The 17,100-nt window shown below is 35.6% G+C and overlaps 1 protein-coding gene across 2 annotated transcripts in view; it reads left to right on the top strand.

The window, feature by feature from the left end:
• raraa (retinoic acid receptor, alpha a) overlaps nucleotides 1–17,100 on the top strand; it is a 166,033-nt gene that overhangs the window by 68,559 nt on the left and 80,374 nt on the right. The window contains exons 3-4 of one of the 2 annotated variants that reach the window (XM_051124969.1): nucleotides 9,320–9,400; nucleotides 16,047–16,520. In XM_051124969.1, coding sequence (XP_050980926.1) covers nucleotides 16,373–16,520 — 148 coding nt within the window. In that variant the 5' untranslated portion in view covers nucleotides 9,320–9,400; nucleotides 16,047–16,372. The remainder of the gene's footprint in view (nucleotides 1–9,319; nucleotides 9,401–16,046; nucleotides 16,521–17,100) is intronic. The other variant, XM_051124968.1, reaches the window with a different exon arrangement.

Here is a 17,100-nt window from a genome sequence, read left to right as displayed (position 1 = left end):
TACAATGAGCATGAGTTATTATTGCTTTATTGATGTAACAGTCTCCATGCTGATTGGTTAAATCAAAATGACCATTTGTTACAATTTAGCAATATCACACTATTATAAGGCCTCCATTATGTAATAAATGGGTGGGACATGTTACTACAAACTTTCAAATGAAAGTTATGTAACTATTAATTATATAAATACTAAATATGTAATATTTAACAAGTTATCGGGTGCCGAATATGCCTATTATGACTGGAAAGCATTTTATGTTGGATGCGTCAAGTGGTTTGGAAGTTGTAGCTGAAAGTGAGTCTTGTGTTCAGGGAACATGGACAAAAAAAGGTGGGGCTTAAGGAATCACGCGTTTGGATGATCTGACTGTTTCCAGCTGGATGAGATGTGTTAAAAGAAAAGTTTGCTGGAAGTTAAAGAGGATTTGATTGGCTGGTGTGCGAGTGTGTGTGTTTGTTATGGAAAAGGGTGGACAAGAACAGCCGTGTTTAGTCAATTTGAGAGTCCTTTGGGTTTTAAGTCCTCGAAGACGGGATTATTTTCTCATTCTGTTTTTCCTCATCTGTCTTTTGCACTGTGTGTGTGATGTGATTTTGGGATGTGTGGGGGAGTTGGACGTCAACCAGGCTGATGGGAAAGAGATGGATTGTCATCGTAGTGTCAGTCGTGGTCACATGATGAGTATGTGTATGTGTGCGTGTGATTGATTAATCTGTATCGTACACAGAAAAAATACACAGACCAAAGCAAGTCTCCATCGCTCCAGGCTTCCTCCTGATTAAAGTTCAGCGCTCCATCCATCTCCCTTTCCGCCGCTCTTTCTAGGATGGATGAAGCTTGCAGAAATGCAATATTGTTTGCGGCGAAAAGCGATTTGCATCTTAGCCGTCACCCTCTCTGCACAATACAATACAGATAGAGACACGCAGAAATGCAGTTAGAGGCAATAAACCGCTGGCCCATCTCTCTGCTTTATCTCTCACATACTTCCTCCATTATTTTTAATTTACTTCTCACTCATTCGCTTGCGGTCTTCTGCTTTTTTATTCTTTTGTTCTGCCTCTCTCTCTCCATATGCTCTATTCCAAAACCTACTGAGCTGCCTACCTAGACAGCGTTTTAAGGCATCACGAGCAGGGTTATTGTTATAATTCTAAATATTGTAAAATTCTTGAAATATATGAATACTGCAATAAAATACAATATTAAAAAGAAAAAAAAATCTTATTTGCCAAAGTAATTCATTGCATTTTTTAAATTAACTTAAATATATATTTTTTTATTTTAAAAAATGAAAAAGGAATATATATATATTGAGAAATTGAGAAGGAATGGAGGAAAGTCATGTGAGAGCAATCATTGCGATATGATTGGATATTAGTGGTTATATTCGGCTGTGACTGGTTCACGTGGTAAATCCCGCCTCTTGTGTGGGTGCGCATTCGCAAATCAGTCTGAATGAACAATATAATGGCATTAATGGGTAGACTAATTTTAAAAAGTAAGTAAACAACTCTTAGCTACACTTAGCTATAACCACATCAAAATAAGACTTGAAATGGCCCGAAAACATGATCTGTGGGATTTTTAGTGAGTAATCAGCTTGGTGAAATTTAAAGTAAATCTCTGTGTCTGTGACCAATATTTACCAAGCTTCTTTTTTTTTTTTTTTTTTTTTCATTTTACATTTTTTATTCCAAAGTAATAACTCAAAGCAGTAACAATTTAACTTTTATTGTAACATTATTTGTGAATTTTTCGGATTATCAGTCATCAAGACTTATATACACATTTCAAAGAAGATTAATTTTTTTGCAGGTTTTTATTTTTTATTTTTTCATAAAATTCAGTTAAGTCATTTTTATGGAAGCCTGTTTCCGCCACTATATAAAAATAAAAAAGTGACTTTTTTCTCTGAATTGAGATATAAACTCACATTTGTGAGTTAAAAATTCAGAATTGTGTGGTATAAACTTTTGTGAGAAAAAATTAGAATTGCAAGATTTATTTATTTTGTGTGTGTGTGTGTGTTTGTTTTTTTTTCTTGAAAGGACAGTGGAGATATGACAGGAATTAAGTGGGGCAGAGAGAGGGGGACAGGTTCGGGAAAGGTCCACGAGGCAGGACTCGAACTCGGGACACCCAAAGCACAACTGCGCAATATGTCAGCACACTACCCACAAGGCTATTGGTGTCGACAGAATTGCAAGATTTTAACTCACAATTTTGCCTTTTTTTCTCTGAGTTGTGAGTTATTAAGTTAGAACTGTGAGATACAGGGGTTGGACAGTGAAACTGAAACACCTGGGTTTAGACCACAATTAGTATGCCGTTTGGCCTCCTTTTGCAGCCAATACAGCATTATTTCATCTTAAGAATGACAAATACAAGTCCTGCACAGTAGCCAGAAGGATTTTGAGCCATTCCTTTCGCAGAACAGTGGCCAGGTCACTATGTGATGTTGGTGTATGAAAACATTTCCTGACTCGCTACTCCAAAACACCCCAAAGTGGCTCAATAATATTCAGATCTGGTGACTGTGCAGGCCATGGGAGATGTTTAACTTTACTTTCATGTTCATCAAATCACTCTTGTCACCAGTCTTGCTGTGTGTATTGGTGCATTATCATCCTAATACACGGCACCACCTTCAGGGTACAATGTTTGAGCTATTGGGTGCACGTAGTCAACCTTCACACTCTGCTCTTATTGGTGGAATGTGCGATCAGTAAAGACTGGCCACCAGGCTGCATAAATATAGTCATGAAACCTCCAACACTATATTGGCCAGTGTTTCAGTTTCATTGTCCAACCCCTGTATAAAATAAATATTCCGAATTGCAATTCCGAGTCCTTTTTTCCCCTTAGAATTGAACATTATAACTCAAAATTGTGAATTTATATCTAACAATTCTAGGAAAGAAATCAGTTGCAAAAAAAAAACGTCAGAATTGACCCTTCGAATGCTTGATTGACAGGCGATCTGACCAATCATAACACTGAATCCGCCATTCTGTCCGACAAACAAATAAGACAGGAGAGTAGATTAACTTTGGTGGACTTGAACTTAAAAACATTGTTGGTAAAGACGTCTTTTTTTCGTGCTTTAAATAAAGAAGAAAACACGATTGATTCACGTGTCTAATAAGGCAATATACTGATCTGTCATGACACTGTAGAGCCACAAAACAATATTTGTTGTTTGAATTTCTTAAAAAATGACAACATTTTAAAGCTGAGACTTTGTTTCATACCAGAAGTAACCAGAAGTCTTGTCTGTCGGCGTGTTGTCAGATTCCTCTTTGCTCCGCAATGTATTTTGTAAAATATGATGTGTAGTGTGAGATCAGCATTGTTTGTCGGACATAGCAAAAGAAACTAAGAAGGGTGGATTTTTTGCGAAGGGTCAATTGTGAAATATAATTAAAAAAAATGTATTCTATATTCAGTGACAGAAAGGGCTTCCCTACATTTCTGTTTAATACAGAAAAAAACTCATTCAAAATTTTACAACCAATTTTATGTTGCATGTTTGACTGTTTGATAACCTGTTTATCTGTACATTATATAAATTATATGTGTTATTAAAATTCATATTGTACACTCATTTTGTAGCAAACTTTAGCAAAAATTATAAGAGGTTCACCAAACAATTCTGAATGGTCCTCAACCCTGCTACAGCCCGTCCAAAAATAATTCTGACTAAAAAATAAAGAGGCGCATAGAGAATTGGGAAAAGAAAGATAGAAAGCAGTGCACAGATTTGCACGAAAGAAAAGAGAGAAAGAGAGAAATTCCATCCGCACGCAGTGTTCTAATCACTCATGCAGCAAGAGTACTGTGGTAAAAAACGTTTTACGTGAGGACAGGACGTTTGTCCTGACAGGCCTTAGGTAGCGTCCTGCATGATGTCATCAGACACTCTCGTTTCATTAGCTGACATGAGGGCAAACCTCTCAACTGCATGATCTCATCACAAACGCGTACATATAGAGAAAAAATCATACGCATACATCTGTTATTCAGGTCATGCAATCTTCTGTTAAGATAGCATCGCACTCCCCCTCCCAACTGTGTGATCCCTCATGTCTTACACGCACATACACTATATTTTATATACTGCTGAAATGAGGTCATTCTTCTCTCTCATCTTCTCTGTTTCACTCGTTTTCAGTGAATTGTCCTGAGATGGGCTCTCTCACACACACACACAACAAACCATGAGTTCCAACCTACTTTTTCATTTTATCTTTGAAGAGTCATTCTTGAATTTAAACTGAATGTAAAGCTGTCTTCAACTCTATAAAGCCTACTGTATCATATTTCATACATTTCTAAGGTCTCTAAATTAAATCTTTACTGTGTTTTGTAGCAAACAGAAGAATAACTGAAGAATATATTGTCAGGAGTATTTCAAGCTGAACCAAAAAATTAAAATTGCCTCATGATTTACACACCCTTAAGCCAGTCTGACGCATAAGCTCTGGGGAGAATATACTAGTTATTCTGGTTGATATTATAGTCTTTCTAGCTAAGTTTCCTCTTTGCAATCTATGACTTTTTTACCCATTTTTTGTCCAGTCAGGCAAAAATGTGTTAGTTTGAAAGAGACCAGCTCTTTTTAATAAAGCACTTGATGTGAGATATCATGTATGACAAATTCTGACAAGAAATTTAGTTAATTAGCATGTAGCTGATAGCTTAGACTTGGCATGTTAATGTAGAAATTAGGCTATGTTAGATCAGCTATTTAACAATGACTTACATTTCAGAGATGAAGCTCTTTGTTATATAAATTAGCATTACCAATTAACAAACATGAGCATGTTAAAAATCGTTCTACCCCAGGCGGTTAAATAGCGTTTGCCAGATAAACTAATTACCTGATTTTTGCACAGGAGGTGAAAGGTGAGGATCAAGGTTCTGCCACCCCTCTGGTGCGAATGTGTGTCAAAATATGAAACCCAAACAAACATGCGCACTCGTGATCTCTCATGTAAGTCACGGCCTGTGAGCTGCGACCATCACATTTAATCACGTTCCTCCCAGAGTGTGAGCGACTAATGAGACGCAGCCGTCACCAGAGGAGTTTGACCTGCAATCTGCTGTAATGGCTGCTATCATCAGCACACTGTACGGATGAGCAGGGCTGACGGGTGAGGAAGTGGGCAGAGACATCCTTTGATTGATTGATTTAATCAGAAACGTAACCGTTCTGTTTATGCTGGGGGAGGCACCACATCAACGAGGTCATCGTGGACCAATCAGATTAAACGAGGGGAGAAGCCAGAGGTCAAGATGAGGCTTGACAATACTTTCTGTGTGTGTGTATTATTCTAACCTTCAGTAAAATCTCTGCGATTGTAGTAGTCACAGTCTAGAAAGCAGGTGTTCTAAGTTCTATCCTAAAATCCATTACTAAAGAAAATAATTTAGAAAAAAAAACACCTATCATGTATATAGTAATTACATAGATGTATACAGGGCAGGCACTGTACTGAAATAAATATTAAATATTTGATATAAAATAGTTGATTTAGACAATGTTACAGCTCAAATAACAAACATTATCCACTTTTTCTTCAACGTGGAAGTAAGCCTATGTACGAGACTTCTGGTTCATTAGCCACTATAGGGAAATAATGAGAAGAATGTTGTAGACAAAAAATGTTTGCAATAGACAACTACTACAATTCGGAGTAGACGTCACAGTTACGTCAATTGCAGCTGTGCGTACATAGTGGTTGCAGAAAAACACTGGTAACAAGTGAAGGTAAATGGGTAAAATCCATGGAATAAGAGAAAAAAAACTATTTTTGTGCCTTTTGATGTCAAAATCAGAATGCAAATAATTTTTATAGAATACTGTTGTCAAAGACGCCATTTGAAGCTAAATGCATACGTTTATAAGTACATACTATGGATGAAAACTGCTATGAATACTCTACTTTTAAAGCATACATTTGATTTAAACAATAGGTCTACATAATATTCACATATGCTGTTCATAGGGGACATGTTGTATTAGCCCTACAGTTACTGCATGACATATTATTTAAACCTATTACTATTAACATTTTTACATAAAAATTATTTATTTTATCTCACAATTCTGACTTTTTTTTCTCGCAAATGCAGGTTTATGTCTCTTAATTCGGACTTTATAACTCAATTTGACCCAAACATAGTGAGTTTGTCAAATCTGAGGGAAAAAAGCCAGAAGTGTGGGATATAAACTCTTGTGAGCTGTGGGGAAAATAGAGAATTACGAGTTGTTTTTGCTTATTAGAATTGTGAGATATAATCTTGGAATTGCAAGAATAAAGTCAGAATTTTGAAATATAAAATCAAATTTACATTTTTTTTTATTATTTTATTCCATAGACTGCCACTTGTCACCAGATAGGCTCCGCCCACTAAAAACGTCATCCCTGTTTCGGATCTGTAAGAGTATCCCACTATATAACTTCAATTTTGTTGAATAACAGTGCTTATCGCTGGGTGACAAGCTCTTGTAATGTGCAGAGAACATTTTGAAAATGACATCAAATTAATTTAATGATTTTGTATCGTATCCGTGTAATTCTCTAGCCATAAAGGCTATCTCTCCGGGGTTTTTTCAACCATGATGCGCGTGCATCCCAATGTTTACAAACCAATAATTGGTCTATACAAACCAGTGTGTTCTTAAGATAATACATTACAATTACATAGTAAGACACACCAATCTGCAGTATCAAGGCAGCAATAAAAAGCTGTTTTGTACAGCTAAAAGCATGGGCACGGATGAGACCGGAAGCCAGACCCATAAAAAAAAGCATAACCTCATGGTACTAAAATGAAGTACTTTTATGTAATATTTACAACAACAACAACAACAAAAGTGATGTATGTTAATTGCCCAAATTGGTTACATCTATGATTTTGCATATTTGCATGATCCTGGTTACTGGTACCTGGTAAGATAATGACGTTTTCATTGTTTCTTGATTGTGATTAAATTCAAAGTGTTTCTTAAATTCATCATATTTCTCAGAATATAAATGTACTTGGACTTGGACCAGACAATGAAGAGGTGATGCTGATCTAAATGTAACTTTAACTTCATGCAAAAAAAAAATAATAATAATAAGACAAAGCTTGTAATACAATGTGAAGATGTAATTGGCACAACTTTACACGCATCACAAATTCAGTACTCGGCTGGGAACTGTGGAAACGGAGAGTATAAATACACATAAACAAGACACAGATAAACATAATCTGTAACTATAGAAACAAAGGGTGTATTCCAAATGACTTATTTGCCTTGAAGAACACTTCATGAAGGGTCCTTCCAGAAGTCCGTTAACAAAGCGAACATGCATGGAGAACATGGTCACATCAAGGAAGTGATTCCGTTTGTGATCACATGATGTTGGGATACAAGTTCTTGCGATACATTTCAAAGCAAAGTTTTCAAAAATGTGCCTGTGACAACATTTCCTCAAAATAATATTAAGTTGCAAGTTTTGTAACTTAATGTAACTTTGTAATTTTTGTCTATGAATCTGGCAGCAATTCATAAATTATATGTTGAGTGAGTGGCGCCAAAAGGTTAATGCTCTATTGTGTTTGAAATTAAAATACCACCAACACAAAACCCTACCTGATGTACCAGGTGAGCTACCAAGCAAATTTACTACATCAAAAGTCATATATGTGAAGCTAGTTATGTGATGCAAATGTATAGATACAGTAGTCAACATTTGAAGGATCAAAAAAGTTCATCAAAGTTGTCCTAAGACAAGAACGGGTTTTGTTTTGGTTTTAGGACAACTTTGATGAAAGGTTTTGATTCACTTCAAATGTTGACTACTGTATATTAGTTTATACATCATGCACTTTTAAAAGTGTGTATGGTCATAACATAGTATTATGCAAGGAACCGTTCAAAAATCTTTTATTATTCAATAAATTGCCCCTGTAATCAAAATTTGTGTGAAAAGGAATAAGTTATTGGTGTTTTACTGCCACCAGTACTCATTTCAGCTAGAAACTGCAGTGTATTCTATGTATAGGTACGTTTTTGGAGTTTTATGTAAATGTAGGTACAGTGGAGGCATGTTTTTCCAATGAGCCTGTGAAATATACCAAGATAATATAGCAGAGCAAATGCTTCAGGATAAACTGGTGATGTAACACTCCGAAGTTTCCCTTGTCTTCTGTTGACTATTGTCTTTCTTTCTTTCTTTCTTTCTTTCTTTCTTTTTTTTCTTTCTCTCTCTCTCTCTCTCTCTCTCACTCACACACACACAGACACACACACACACAGACACAGACACACACATACACACAATGTTAGCAGGACTCCCCAGCGCTGGACCTCTTCCTGTCTGGCAGTGCTCCACTGTGTGTCTTTAGATACTAGTGTAAACAAACCAAAATACACACACACAGGTCTCCATATCTGTCGCCTGAATGAACAACATCATGAGACTTATGCAACATTTAAGATACATACACAGTATGTGCAATATTCACCTTTTCAGTATACATTTAATTAATTTCACCAAAATGTACACTCTACAGGTAGCGTTATGATGCTGGTTCCCACGGTGTATTGCATTTTGGGATTTGGCAAACGATATGATGTGACAATCATTTAGTACACAAAATGAATCATTGTTGGTTGCGCATAGAGTACTTCCTGTTTCTCAGAACAGGCGCACATTAGCGTGTCATTTTTAACACAACATATTTTAGAGAACAAACATGATGCTTGATGTCTTACGCAATGAGTTTTTCAGATGCATATTAGGAGGTACAAACGGCCTATAATGTAGCATACAGCATGTTGCTAAACACACAAGATGTGTGTTTGTATGTTTGAAGAGCAATTGTTGATGCAACATCTTACAGACAAGAATCAATCAATGAGCTAATCAATAGTCTCCTCTTAGGACCCTGGGGAAATGGGCAGAATAGAGTCTCACACACACATACATAAGGTATTATGTACATGGGCTGTTTAATAATAATAAGAACTGTACATTAACACATTTAGTTCATCTTTTAGTTGACGTGGAATACAGTGCACCCTGGGAACAGGCGTAGCGGTTTTAAAAGCATTTGCCCACCATGTTCATAGATTTAAATTGATCAGTTGATGCTGGTAGTGGTGATGGTTTATTAAAATGAATCAGAAGTTATATATGACACAGATAGTGGACTTTCGGAGGTTGATTGTACTTAAATATGTGTATTGTTAAAAGTAATACTTGCATGGGTGATGGGGATGGGAGTCTCACTAAAACATGTTTTTCATTAACAAAAGGGGCCTCGTCTTAAGACTATGACGGACTGTGGATACGCCTTCCCACTTCTTTTCCTGGAAGAGTGCGTATGTGTACTGCAGGTCAGTGCCCTGTTGCTCAGCTGAAAAACATCATCTTTATCACTTCCAGACAAAAACACAACACATCTTCTGCTTCCAGACCATCTATGTGGTGGTTGCATGTGTTCTCAACACAGGCTCATTGGAAAAACGTGCCTCTACCTACACTTTTGCAAAAAAAAATCCAAAAGCATACCTCTACATACTGTACAAACTACAGTTTCTGGTTGAAATGAACACTAGTGGCTGTAAAGCACCAACAACTTTTACTCCTTTTCACACACTGAGTCACAGCACTCAATAAAAGAGGTTAAAAGCTTATGAAAGTTACAATGGTATGGTTGCTTCAGCAAATGTGTTTTTTACTTCACATTGTAGTTAGTACATTATTTCTCTTATGTGGTAGAGCATCAACCTTTTAGTGCCACTAACCAACATTTACTTTCCAAATTGTCACATACAACAACCAACGTAATAAAATGTTGCCACATTCACATTTTGCAGAAATGTCACCACAGGCACTTATTTCGAATTACCATTTTGTTTTTGAGAAGTGTGTTGTTACCTGTATACAGTGCATTAGTTTATGATTTTACATCTGGTGGATGACAGAACTGGCACTTCTTGTGTTCTTCAAAAAATGTAATAATATATTAGTAAAATTGTAAGTACAACAGCGGTTTTAAATATAAGATTTCCTGCACATTAATAGTGAATTTTTACCATATGAAGTCTGTGTGAGTGGGTGTCTGAAAGAAGCACAGACGGTTTGCTCTTTCTTTATCTCTATTTGCTTTCTTTTTGCTCTCTCCTCATTTTCACCTCACAGATTTCCTAAGATTTCATGTTAAGCAATATTTTCCGCTCAGCCAGCTGTGTCAATAGCCACGCCAACCCAGCATGTTTTAACACACACACATACAGTACACACACTCAGTAAGGTGGAGGGGTAAATATCGGAGAGCATTCGACACCCTGTACCTCGTCCTGTTAGTGTGCGTGTGTGATTACATTTCCCGCCTCTATCGCAAACATTGACCTTTTCAAATGAGTACAATATGTGATCCGTGTGACAACACAAGACTTCAGGTCAAAAGCTCTCTGTGTCATTGTGTGTGCATTGAGACCGGCAGCAGAAAGCTGTTTTTGAAAGCCTGATTGACATTTCACTGTTTCAATAAAGAAAGTGCTTGAAAGAATGATGAAGGACAAACAGAGAAAAATAAAGGCATAATTAGTCAACGTGACCTACGTAGTTATGAATTTGTGTGTGTGTGTGTGTGTGTGTGTGTGTGTCTATCTATCTATCTATCTATCTATACACACACAGTTGAGGTCAAAAGTTTACATACACCTTGCGGAATCTGCAAAATGTTAATTATTTTACAAAAATAAGAGGGATCATACAAATTGCGTGTTATTTTTTAATTTAGTACTGGCCTGAATAAGATAATTCACATAAAAGATGTTTACATATACATCCACAAGAGAAAATAAAAGTTAATAGTACAATTTATATACGATTCTTAATACTGTGTTGTTACCTGTATAATCCACAGCTGTGTTTTTTTGTTCAGTAATAGTTGTTTATGAGTCTCTTGTTTGTCCTGAACAGTTAAACTGTTCACAAGAAAAATGCTTCAGGTTGCACAAATTATTTGGTTTTTCAGAATGTTTGTGTATTTGAACCATTTCCAACAATGACTGTATGATTTTGAGATCCATCTCTTCACACTGAGAACAACTGAGGGACTCATATGCAACTATTACAGATGGTACTAATGTTCACTGATACTTCAGGGAAAAAAACGATGCATTAAGAGCCGGGGGGGTGAAAACTTTTTGAATTTGAAGATCAGTATAAATTGAACTTATTTTGTCTTCTGGGAAACATGTATCCTCTGTAGTTTCTGAAGGGCAGTACTAAATGAAAAAAAAAAAAAAGATATTTAGGCCAAAATAAGAAAAATGTACACATCTTCATTTTTGTCAAAAGTTTACACCCCTGGCACTTAATGCATTGTTTTTTCTTCTGAAGCATCAGTGAGTGTTTGAACCATCTGTAATAGTTGCATATGAGTCCCTCAGTTGGTCCTCAGTGTGAAAAGATGGATCTCAAAATCATCATGTTGAAAAACCAAAGAATTTGTGGGACCTGAAAGATTTTTCTTAAGAACAGCAGGCAGTTTAACTGTTCAGGACAAACAAGGGAATCATGAACAACTATCACTGAACAAAAAAACACAGCTGTGGATCATTCAGGTAACAAGACAGTATTAAGAATCAAGCGTATGTAAACTTTTCATTTTTATAATTCAGCTATTATTTTCTCTTGTGAACATAAGTAAATGCCTTTCATGTGAAATATCTTATTCAGGTCAGTACTAAATAAAAAAAAAATACAAGCATTTTGTATGATCCCTCTTATTTTAACTTTTGCTCTCAACTGTGCATATATATATATATATATATATATATGTGTGTGTGTGTGTGTGTGTGTATATGTGTGTGATGGAGTTTTAGTTCCTTGCTGCTGTCGTCTCTGGCTTGCTTAGTTGGGGACACTTAATTTCCAGAGATATCATATACTATTTGAACTGAACTATGCTGGATGATGACATCACTGAATTCAACGATAAACTGCCTTTACCTGAAAATTGTTTACTGTTGTCCTTTTGTATTATTGACACACTGTTTTCCTATTTAACACTGTAAAGCTGCTTTGACACAAACTGTATTGTTAAAAGCACCATATAAATATAGGTGACTTGACTTGACTTGTGAAAACAGTACAGTAACAATATTATTTACATTTAAAATAACTGTATTTTAATTTAATATATCTTAATGTAATTTTTTCCTAAATTTTCAGCAGTCATTACTCTAGTTTTCAGTGATCAGAAATCATTCTAATATCTTTATTATTAGTAGTAGTAGTAGTATGTATTATTACTACTAAAAACAGTTGTGCTACTTAACATTTTAATAAAAACCATTATACGTTTTTTTATTGTAAATAGAAAGTTAATAGAAAATAGAAATGTATTTGAAAAAATATATTATTTATAACATTATACATGTCTGTACTGTCATTTTCTATCAATTTAATGCATCTTTACTGAAGTATTAATTATTAAAATGAAAAAAAGTATTAATTAAAAAAGGTATTACAAGTATTAATTTTTAAAAAATAAATTAATTAATTAATTCAAACTCTTGCTCAATAGTATAAAAACTTAATATCATAGCGTTAAATTTTGTCCAGAGCTTCTAAATTCAGTCTGGTGTTGCTGAATTCACTCCAGACCTTCTTTATCTGGTCCTGATGCTGAATGTTGTCTAGTGCTGCTGAATTTGGTCCAAAGTCGCTTAATTCCATGCGATACTGATGAATTTAGTCCAGAGCTGCTAAATTTTGTCCTGAATCGTTGAATTTGCTACTATTTATCTAGACAAGATAGTTAAATAAGGTGAACAAAGCTCTCGTTGGTGTATCAATACCAAGGTTCTCTCTAGACCTCCAATGATCCCCCTACGAGCACACACACACATCACAGATCATGTCGAGTGTATTTCTGCAGGTGTATGCGCGCTGGCATTTCACGTAATTAAAGGTTGACCTTTCTAATAGAGGCACAAATGTCAAGGGGTCCTTCTCATCTGACAAGCAGGAGTGCCTAGAGGGCGGTGTGTGTGTGTGTGTGTGTGTCCGTGTGCGTGTGTGTGTGTCTTGAAGATTTTGGCAGAGCATCGAGATTTCACACTGGCCTATATTCGCACTTCCTGTCTCATAGACACATACAGTGATTATAATAACAAGCGCAAACACACACAAATGCTGGATTGCAGAAACATGTGCAATCTATATAAAAACACATGACTCATATTTGTTTATTTGATCTTAACTTCATGATATGCTGTGTGTCTAGGATTCTGGCTGAGTGCTAAACATAGCTCACAGTGTGTTGTGTATGTGTGTGTGTGCACACAGACTGTGTCCTTGGCTGTGATCTGAAAGGCTTCAGCAGTGCCCAAATGAATGAAATACAAGTTTGTATGTAACAGTGTATACATGTGGCGTGTGAGTAGGTAGTTCCCTGTAGACACAATTTGGACGCTTTTACAGTCTCAAGGTCTGCCGGTGTTATTTTAATTACATTTCTGGCTTTTGCTGTCTTACATCACTTATATCAGCTTACATCAACTTGACATGTGCCTTTGTTCATATAAATATAGCTTACTTATTTCACATTAAAAAAATACTAGAGGGCCAGAACTACAGTAACTGTAGTATAAATGTAAATGGTTGTTAAATAAATAACATGTATTAGCTTCTTTCACAGCACATTCATCTAGTGCAGATATATAGCTGATTGCCTGCACATCATGTGACCATTAACGGACATCAGAGAACTGTAAAAATTTAAATGTGATGTTAAATTATTTAAATATTACCTTAAAATCTCAGGGGATACTTTAAGTAAATGTTTTGGGCAGTGTCAGTTTTTATTACTGAGATACTGTTATAGTTTTCATTCATATTTTGTTTTAATTTTGTTAAAAAAGATTGTTATGTACGTCTTTAAACTTTAAAATGAGTAATGTTCCTAACTGAAATACAAGTTTACATTTTATTTCAGCTAAATTTTATTTTATTTCAAGCAGTTTAAGTTTTTTATGGTTTTATTATTAGTATTAGTGTTAGGATTATTACACTGATTTTATATCAGAGGTGTTCAGATGACAAAAAAAAATGTGTGTAAATTATTCACCTTTAAATGTGTTTTACATAGTTAAAGGTTTGTGGAGTTGTGAAGTTTTTTGACTAGTGGTAAAACTGCATCCTTAAAATCACAGGGCAAGTATATGGCCACCTTTTGTGTGTAATTGCACAGTAGTTCCCACATAAAAAAGATAGGCCTCTTTACAGCCTATAAACATGTTCTTCGATTGATGAAATATCTATGACCACTCCTGACCAACATAAAAAAGAGGAACAGATGACTTCGCGTGTGCGAGGGTGAGATTGGCGTAAGCACTCTTATGAAATGATGCGGTGTTCTAGAGAGAAATGCTCTTTTTTATATTAAGTCACAGCAACACTTGAGCCAAACCTGTGCTCTGATGGTATAACACACATCGATTTACACCATTTAGTCAAATTAATAGGATTTAATATAATTACAGAAGGGGTGTTTAATTTTTGGCAAATTCTTTTAGATTTTATTAGATCCTATGTTTAGTTTTGGGGATATATATATATATATATATAGCTCAATGACATTCAACCTACAGTTGAAGTCAAAAGTTTGCATCCCCCTTTCAGGATCATTAGAAATGTTAATTATTTTACCAAAATAAGAGGGATTATACAAAATGCATGTTATTATTTATTTAGTACTGACCTGAATAAGATATTTCACATAAAAGATGTTTACATATCCACAAGAGAAAATAATAGCTGAATTCATAAATATAACCCAGTTCAAAAGTTTACATCCCCTTGATTCTTAATACTCTGTTTTTACCTGAATGATTCACAGCTGTATTTTTTGTTTTTTGTTTAGTGATGGTTAATCATGAGTTCCTTGTTTGTCATGAACAGTTAAACTGCCTGCTGTCCTTCAGAAAAAATCCTTCAGGTCCCACAAATTGTTTTGTTTTCCAGCATTTTTGTGTATTTGAACACTTTCCATCAATGACTGTATGATGTTAAGATCCATCTTTTCACACTAAGGACAACTTAGGGGACTCATATGCAACTATAACAGAAGGTTCAAATGCTCGCTGATGCTCTATAAGGAAAAATCATGAATTAAGAGCCAGGGGTGAAAACTTTTGAACAGAATGGAGATGTGTACATTTTTCTTATTTTGCCTAAATATCATATTTTTTTTTCATTTAGTACTGCCCTTCAGAGGCTATAGAAGATGGTTACATGTTTCCCAGAACACAAAATAAGCTACATTTACCCTGATCTTCAAATTCTAAAGGTTTTCAGCCCCCGGCTCTTAATGCATCATGTTTCCTTCTGAAGCATCAGTGAGCGTTTGACCCTTCTGTAATAGTTGCATATGAGCCCTTTAGTTGTCCTCAGTGTGAAAAGATGGATCTCAAAATCATACAGTCAGGGTTGGAAAGTATTTTTCTGAAGAACAGCAGGCAGTTTAACTGTTTAAGACAAACAAGGGACTCATTAACAACTATCACTAAACAAAAAAACACAGGTGTGGATCATTCAGGTAACAACACAGTATTAAGAATCAAGGGGATGTAAACTTTTGGACTGCGTCATTTTTATAAATTCAACTATTATTTTCTCTTGTTGACTATATGTAAACATCTTTTATGTGAAATATCTTGTTCTGGTCAGTACTAAATAAGCAATACCATGCATTTTGTATGATCCCTCTTATTTTGGTAAAATAATTAACATTTTTAATTATTCTAAAAATAATAAACTTTTGACCTCAACTGTATATTTGCTCTGGCAGAAGGGGAGATCTTTGCAAAAAAATAATGATTGAAATTTTATATGGACTACTTTTATGTTTTGGAATAACATAGGTGTGATTTAAATAATAAATAATGATTTAAACCAATTGCAGAAAAGCATTCCATATATTTTATTTGCCATTAATCTCACTCTCTCTTTTTTAACCTGTAGGAATTCTAATAGAAGAGGAAAGTGAATCACATCATGTAAGAAGACAAATGCTGACTCTTGGATTCATTAAACGGAATCAAATCTTTTTGGAAATAAACTCAATAGGCCTGTGTGATATGGGAAACAGAAAACCCCTTGGCAGCAAAAGAGAGTCACTCCTCCATTCATCTGCCTAGACTCTCCATTTCCTACCAGTGTCAAACGGAATAAGCACATCCAATCTCTCCTCTGAACGCTCTTATGGGTAAATAATAATCCCCCGAAAGCATCTCATTTGAACGTTTTGGATTCTTCCGTGTGATTGTGGGCGAACTCTAGTGGTAGCCATGTCTAGTAAGGGCAACCCCAGCCCACACCTCAATGGCTTCCCAATGGCCCACTATTCCTATTTCATCCCGCACATGCTAGGTGGGCTTTCTCCGCCCTCTCTGCCAACCCTACCCCTCAGTGGATACAGCACACCTTCACCAGCCAGTGAGTATAACATCAAACTCTTTGAGATCTCCTTGAATGATTGATTTTGATGGCTTCCATGGATTCCATTTTGTGTTGAGTGTTGAGATAATCTGTGATATATTTATCCTTTTGTTGAGTGCATCACGAAAAACTTTTACATGACATTTCCGGGCAGATTTCCATTTGCATTATATTTTCAATTGGTGGTTTCCCTTGTGTTCACAGTACACTTGGTCTCTTAGCAATATAGTACTTTGTCTGGAGGCCGAGTCCATATTTTCATGGTCTTGGTCTTGTCATGGACTCGGGGGTATTTGGACTTGACCTTGTCTTGGACTCAAGTCAGAGTCCAGTCTCTAAAATTACAACAAAAGGGAAGTGTTTTGTGGTCTGTGATGGTTTGCATGTCCCTTGGGTGAAGCACAATGTGTATGCGCTGAAGTGGTTTGCATGATATTGACAAAACTAGGCTTTATGCACCCCCAGAAAGTTCTATTCAGTATTGATTTTTCATCTACTTCTTTACGATAACTTCCTACACTCTCTTAAAAGTTAAGGTTCTTTATTGCCATCTGTGTTTCCATGAAGAAACTTTACC

This window comes from Labeo rohita, chromosome 12 (genome assembly GCF_022985175.1).
Source record: "Labeo rohita strain BAU-BD-2019 chromosome 12, IGBB_LRoh.1.0, whole genome shotgun sequence".
NCBI lineage: Eukaryota > Metazoa > Chordata > Actinopteri > Cypriniformes > Cyprinidae > Labeo > Labeo rohita.
Note: the sequence above shows the minus strand (reverse complement) of the source record. Positions and strands in the feature narration are given on the sequence as shown.